The following is a 7,425-nucleotide window of genomic DNA, read 5'->3' as shown; positions in this document are numbered from 1 at the left end:
TTATTTCGCTCTTATTCATGTGCTGACATCGCAGAAAATCGAGAGTAGTTGGGATAGGGCTGAAAGGATTCTCGACATCCATCATACTATGTACCTACGTGTGGGATTGACGAAAAGTCGCAGACGACTTTTGCCAGCCGTGCACGCGCTGCAGACTCAACGACTATCCCTGACTCACAACTTCAACAGCGGGCCTCTCTTTTGAAATCCCCCATAGCCGATTCGCGAGAAAGAACGACCATCTTAAGCCTGTTTCTTTGCGGCATACTTGCCTGATGAAGATTGGGTTTTTACTGTATGCAGAACGACCTGCTTCCAGGTCAAGCCTCTTTCAGCAAGGTATTGTGGGGGCCGATCATTGCTAGGCCCAATTGAATATCCATACCCTTGTCCTCGCACGTGCGGCTTTTGCATCATCTAGGCGAGATACTGTTACATGCATATGAAGCGAGCAAGCCGCGCGGTAAGTCGAGCCTCCGCCCGCTCCATTCAAACATTATGTGGGCCAGCGATATGCTCCAGCACTGGTCTTCCGTGTTTCCGCTCCAGAGTTCCCCAACTCCCCCAAACCCTCCTTTCTTAAACTGAGACTGCCGTCAAGATGGGTGTCTCGTCGCCGACGACCCTCCTCGTCCTCTTCAGTATCGTCGCGGCATACCTTCTCAACCGTCTTGTACGATCCCAGAAACATGACCTACCCCTCCCTCCAGGGCCCAAAGGGCTCCCTCTTCTGGGCAACGTCAATGACCTGCCCAAGCCAGGCATGCTAGAGTGCCACCATTGGCTAAAGCACAAGGAACTGTATGGTCCGATCAGCTCAGTCACCGTGCTAGGGCAGACCTTCGTTATAATCAACGATGCGCAGATAGCGCTTGAGCTACTCCGAGACCGATCGGCTATGCATTCTGCGCGGCCACACATGGTCTTTAGTAGCGACATGTATGCGCGCATTATCTGATTGCAATGTCTGTCGCATGTTTTGCTGACCCAGACGGTGCCCAGGATCGGCTGGAACAACACACTCGCATTCAGTGGCTACACCGATACTTTCAAATTGCACCGCAAGAATATCGCAAAGGTCGCTGGTAGTACTGTTTCACTCTCTGTATTTGACCGCGTGCAGGAGGAAGAAGCAGTGCACTTTCTCCTTAATGTACTCTCTTCCCCGGAGAATCTCTTCTCCCATATCAAGAAGGAAGCCGGAGCTGTGATTTTGAAAATTACCTATGGGTATACAGCTGAAGCTCATGGCAAAGACCCGCTGGTGGACATGGCCGTCAAGACAATGCATGAGTTCGCCGATTCGACTGTGCCGGGGAAATGGGCGGTAGATATCATGCCATTTTGTGAGTACATGTACCTTCGCGAGCAGCGCATGCTCATGCAAGCAATCACTGATGATTCCTTTTGCAAAATAGTGCAATACGCACCAGACTGGTTTCCCGGCGCGGGTTTCAAACGCACAGCACGCCAAATGGCAGCCCAACTGCACCAGACGACTGAACAACCCTACCAATTCGTCAAGCAGCAGATGCGCCAAAACAAGGCCAAGACATCCTTCCTCTCGCAGGCTATTGAGAACATCAAAGGCGACTCAGACACTGATGATATGGAGAGTGTTCACAAGTGGTCCGCTTCTTCCATGTACCTCGGCGGTGCCGATACCACCGTCTCCTCGCTCATGACATTTTTCCTCGCCATCACACTTTTCCCAGACGTACAGAAGAAAGCGCAAGAGGAACTTGACCGCGTCATTGGCAACCGATTGCCTGTCAGCGCAGATCGCCAGAAGCTGCCGTATATCGAAGCGCTTGTTAGTGAGACCCACCGATGGCATCCAGTTGCGCCTATGGCGCTTCCGCATGCTAGTACCAAGGACGATGTTATCAATGGATATAGGATCCCCAAGGGCAGCCTGCTCCTTCCCAATAACTGGTGAGTACTCCCTTATTTCCAATCCAGCGATCTCCGTTGACAATTGCCAGGTGGTTTACCCACGACCCATCCGTGTACCATTCCCCCATGGAATTCAACCCCGATCGTTACCTCAAAGCAGAGCCGGAACCCGACCCGCGCAATTGGATCTTCGGGTACGGAAGGCGCGTGTGCCCAGGTCGATACGTTGCAGAGAACGCCTTGTTCCTTACAATCGCGCAGTCGCTCGCTGTTTTCAAGATTGAGAACCCAGTCGATGAGAACGGCAAGGTGGTAAAGCCAGAAATGAAGTTTGAACCCGGAGTGGTATCGCATCCTGTACCGTATCGCGTTTCTATCAAGCCAAGATCGGAAAAACATGAGCTCCTGATCAGGGAGGCAGAGAAGCAATATCCCTGGCAAGAAAGCGACGCAAAGGCGTTGGAGACGGTGAAGTGGTAGATAAGGGATGTACGTTATTCTTGCGGTACTCTATATCTCAAGTGTCGGTGAGTAGCTTTGGCAGCACCCAATTACTAGCGTTAGATGCCTAACTCGGATTTTCACGATTCATCTCTTCAACAGCTCCAACGTACCAATGCCTTGAAACGTCTCTTTCGTCGAGGTCGAGAACTATATATATTAACTATGACTATGTAAAGTATAATAGTACAGTATTCAATACGGTCACCTTATATGTTAGGGTAGGGTAACAAAGAGTATCGCAAGATAGTTCTACCAAGTGAATACCTAGCGATTTGTAATGCTGCGAGCGTTCCCTTGCCAGGTAGTTGGGCCGCGGGTACAGTACCCGAACAGGGGTACAACGGCTTGCTTGCGAGTGCCATAGAAGCACGATACGAATTCCATAGGAGCACGGTACAAAGTATGTAGTGCTGTCGCATAATTCGACAAACTTGGACACGGTTTGGGGCTCACTCTACTACAGTAACGTCATCGTTTCGCTTATCTACTGGCTCTTGTATCTATCACAGGCGACGTTCTTGTCTATTCGGTATCGTGTTCTGGCAACTATCGAGGGTACAGCTTCTTTAGATTAACGTTTCGCAGCTGTCTCTTCTGATTTTAGGAAGACTTAAGCCCGTGGCTCGTCTAGTATTCTAACTTTATAGCAACCATTTCGGTATCGAACTACACCGTAAAATGCACCGCGTCGACGCATGTGCCGACTCGCTGACCTCACGTGCAGCCATAGATCTTCTCAACGGCCGGGCGTCGAACCGCCAGTTCTGTCTCAGCTTGTAGGCATGCGATGTTAGACAAGATTTGGTTGTACCTACGAGTGCCGATAATCCACTGGCTAGAATCCTGGGATCGGGGCACAGAGGCTTGATAGCGCAGAGCGCAGATAAAATGCCCTGGCCCATCCCGGTATCGCCAGTTGATCTTCCATCAGGACGGCCGATACCGACGTCCTTCGCCACGAATGGCTTCTCTTTGCGCAGCTACGTAACGCCCACTGCAGTCCAGTGCTACTGACAAGTGTCGGTTGCGTCTCTGGGCCCACTACCCTCCTACTACAACATTGCTGTACGGGATAGAAGCCATATCTCCCCTCGTTATGCATTCTACGGGTGCCTTTCTCTTTCTACCAGTTGCGCAACGGTCCATATCGATGATATCATGTGATTGTCAGTGCTAAATCATCCCGCGCTTATCTCTCCAGGCCAAAATGTTCGATTGGCGTAAGGTCCAAGTGCTAAGACGCACGAAAGCCAAGGCGGTTATATTTAGGAAAGCTTGTATGTAGCATTCACGCCGCGAGTTGTGCCGCGCTTGTGCAGAGGGGCGGCATGACCGTGCATCGCAGGCAAGGTCGCTTTCACCCAGACCGTGGGGAAAGGGGTAACCTTCGCATGGTAGGCGTGCAGGGAAGGCGTAGCGCTGAACGTATGGTGGGAGCTTGTCCCAAGAGAGTATGAACATAGTAACAATGATTCATTGTTCTGTCTCGGCTTGCTTGCACATGCTATCAGATCATATTCATGGACATGCAGTGACTTAACGAAAGATATTATTAAAGGACTAATACAACCACATCGCTTGCTTACAATAGATTATTTAATCTACTCCAGAGGGGGAAGCTTGGGAGCGGGGCTTAGGAGCTTTTTATTCAATAATCTCATCCTGTAACTTTGGGAATTCGGTGGTGGGTTTTCCTACCTCCCTACCAAGCTTCCAAAGCCTATCGTATACACCTTCCTTACCACCAGGCTTCCTATGACCTCATCAGCATGTCTTTGTTACCGTGCTTATTCCGGTCCCAAGTCTATTGTCATAGTATAGTCAAAATTACGAAACATTTGTTCGCGATAGGTCGAGCCCTGCTCGACTAGAATTGTGTCTGGGACCCCTGCACGGAGTATCGGAGCCTCGAGGTCCTAGGGGGTGCTGGGGGTGTTATCCTAGTGATGGCGGCTTCCTGCCACTAAATAGCGGCAGAGATTTGTAAGGCGGGAATAGCATAATCGGCGACGTAGCGCAAGCGTACTTGTCGACGTGACGAGAGTACAGATGTCGGCAATTAAAGTAAGGGAAATGTGATCAAGAGAGCATGTGACTGCGATTGTGGAGACCACTGTTTAGAGGAAGCCTAAGGATGTATAAAGCACGCGAACAGGGAACGCAGTAAAGAGCTAAAGCAAGTGGGAGTATGCCAGGAGCGAGTGGTGCGTTCCGGCTTGCTGGCGCGGCTTGAACTTGATGGCCTGATGTGTTACGCTGGTGAACAGGGAACTATTAATATGGTTGGGTAGGAGGTGGTGGAAGTGTACATTGCAGCATTGAAAGCTCTAAGACTACGAAGTGAGGGATCTGTTTCCAGCCAAAGTATACAACGATGAGAAGGATTATGACTCAACTAGCTGGGAGTTCCTTGTAGGCCTAAGACACCTTGACCCTAAAATTCTCAATATAATAACTTTTGTATAGTCTCTGTACTACGAAGTCATTGACTAAAATTTTGGATCCCGCGCGCATTGACCGGCAAGGCACGATGTTCCATCAATTGAACGAAAAAAGTTGCCGTGTCTGCCTATGATGATGAAGTTGTCTCCTCTGATATGTTGAAATGATCAGAGTCCTCCAAGAGCCAGGGGCCGAAGTACTCGTCCATATCGACGCTAGAGTTTGAACTTCCCTGGGAGGACAAACACTCGGTCACGGTCGCGGTTTGACTAGCAGGCTCATCCGTAAGGCAGGAAGAAACAGGAGAACCTTCGGACTGGCTCAAGTCCTTGAGTGATGGTGTATGTATGGATGACTCTTTCATGCCGAATTGACCACTAGCACTTTGCGCAATGTACTGGTCAATTGTCCATGATCCACATCCAGCATGGCGTAACACCTCATTCTTCAGATCAAGTAGCTCCTGGCGGAGAGCAGCTACTTCCTCCTTCAAAGCTTTGTTCTTAGAGGATTGAGTTGAGGCTTCTGCCGTTATTGTAGCAATGTGTGATTTTTGGCGTCGTCGACATTTTTCGGCGGCAATGCGATTCTTCTCAAGACGTGTTTCTCGAGCGATTGAAGCATCGGTCGCGGGAGGGTGCGCCCTAGGCCTGCCACGCCGGCGCTTCAGAGGCTCAGAATTGGTGACAGGCTGTCGTGCACTGTTGCGTACCTCGAACGGACTACAAGGAGCCTCTCCGCTGGCATGATGATGGTTTGAGGATGAGTGCTGTATATCTGGGTTCGATAGCGAAGCTCTTCCACGTTCTTGAAATATGTCGGGCGGCTTCTCGGACATTAAAGTTTCGCTCTTCAGTTGGTCTATTGGAACAAAAGACTGTTCACCAAAGTTGCGGGGAAGTTCGGAAGGAGAAACCACGTTATAGTGACTAATCCAGTCGCTCTCTTCGATCGATTCCAGGTTCAGTAGATAGGGGGAGATAGTGACGGTTTGCGCCACACCACTTTCGAACGCAGGCCATCCCTGATGCCAGTGGTGGGGAAATGGGCTAATGGGGGTGACAAAGGAGGATTCTGACCATTGGAGTTGTTGCTGAGTGGTACCCCCCATCATGATCAGCGAGTGCCGATTCTTGATACTCAGTTACTGCCTAGAGTATCTGAGCTTCTGTGAGCGATTGACTACGTAGGATTAAGAGGTTTGGTATCGTACAATGTAGAACGCGCAAAGTGATGTATCGTAAAGGAGTAACAGCGCTTCAAGATGCGAGGTACTTCCAGAGGGTGGAAAGTTATCTCAAAGACATTACAGGTTAGGCACGCTGGTGGAGTAGGGAAATACTCTGGATATCCTGGAGGGGTTAATATGGAATCTTCGTGGCAGATTCCTTGGCGGATTTTAGGCCGGATCAAGATCTCCATCTCATGCGTCGAAAAGGGAGTAGGTGGTGTGGAAATAACGTCTCTAGAACCACGGATCGCGATCAGATTCACGGCCAGATGTTTGTCTCTGCACTTCAGAACGGACGATAGCATCATTGGACCTTGCGGGGAAGGCACGCATCTGATAGCCGCCGTTGCGAATGTTGAGTTGCAGGCCAAAGCTCCAAGCATCGGCTGTGTATCCCGTGTCAAATAAGATCGGGTAGCTGACTCCCCAACATGATGCTAGATTGACGCTGAATGCAGGGACGTTCAAGTCTCGCAATGCCAATGGCTGATGCTAGCTATCCAGTCGGAAGCCGTACCGTCACATCGATATCTTGGCCCCATTGCTTCTTGGTTAGACGAAGCATACCCTGCACGCACCCGCATGCATCGACAGTCAGGTGACGGCACATACTTCTGACAGGAACGCTCGGAGTAGGCCAGTGCTCTACTGGATGCAACCCAGAAAGGGTGTGATAGCAGGTTGTAGCCATGGATTACATTTCACGAAGGACATATCTAGCCAAGGCTGTCTGTTGCAGGTTCACATGCAGTTCTATCACAGTCGGACGAGCCACACGGGGATTTGGATACTTGGGTCGGAGTGGAGCACATGCCGTTCGCGGTCAGCCGAAACGAAGTTTGTTTTAGCGCTTATGGTCGGTATGTTATACGTCACCAGGGCATAACGAACAGGGTTTAAGCGACGGTTTAGCATGAGTAGCGTGATATCAACAGCATCTCCACGGCGACCTTTGTGCGACCGATTTAGCGGCTTAGAGAGGTTTTCCGTGTGTACTTGTTTGTTTGGCCTCCTGTCAATAGGATCGCTCTCCCTCATATCCAGTTATCAACGCTACCTTAGTGTACGATGCTATCCTAGGACTAAGCAACTGCTAGGAAAGAGTTTGTCAGTAATGACCTGAAAATCAAATGCTGGATTAGAATTCATCTCCTCGAAACTTAAGATTCTGGTACTTTCTTTCGCAAATATTAACGCATCTTGACGTTTTCTAACCTTTGACTCTTTCGCATACGTGCATCATCCTCTTGCGCTTCAGAGAGCACACAGCTGCTCCTGATACCTCGCTACTTACGATTAAAAATGTCCTCCTTCTTCCCACCCTCTGTCTGTTCATTCCTCCTCCCGAAGCA

General features: G+C 49.9%; 2 protein-coding genes across 2 annotated transcripts; one reads left to right on the top strand and one right to left on the bottom strand.

The window, feature by feature from the left end:
• Positions 1-601: 601 nt before the first annotated feature.
• Positions 602-2,376, top strand: N0V89_003338 (uncharacterized protein; the record flags this gene model as incomplete). Its single annotated transcript, XM_056212140.1, has 3 exons — positions 602-801; positions 1,003-1,935; positions 1,986-2,376. The coding sequence occupies 3 exons, from the start codon at positions 602-604 to the stop codon at positions 2,374-2,376; spliced, it is 1,524 nt and encodes a 507-aa protein (XP_056075613.1).
• A 2,593-nt stretch (positions 2,377-4,969) lies between these two features.
• Positions 4,970-5,680, bottom strand: N0V89_003337 (uncharacterized protein; the record flags this gene model as incomplete). Its single annotated transcript, XM_056212139.1, has 1 exon — positions 4,970-5,680. The coding sequence occupies one exon, from the start codon at positions 5,678-5,680 to the stop codon at positions 4,970-4,972; it is 711 nt and encodes a 236-aa protein (XP_056075612.1).
• Between the last annotated feature and the right edge of the window lie 1,745 nt (positions 5,681-7,425).

This window comes from Didymosphaeria variabile, assembly GCF_027946475.1.
Source record: "Didymosphaeria variabile strain IMI 356815 chromosome Unknown scaffold_2, whole genome shotgun sequence".
Classification (NCBI taxonomy): domain Eukaryota; kingdom Fungi; phylum Ascomycota; class Dothideomycetes; order Pleosporales; family Didymosphaeriaceae; genus Didymosphaeria; species Didymosphaeria variabile.
Note: the sequence above shows the minus strand (reverse complement) of the source record. Positions and strands in the feature narration are given on the sequence as shown.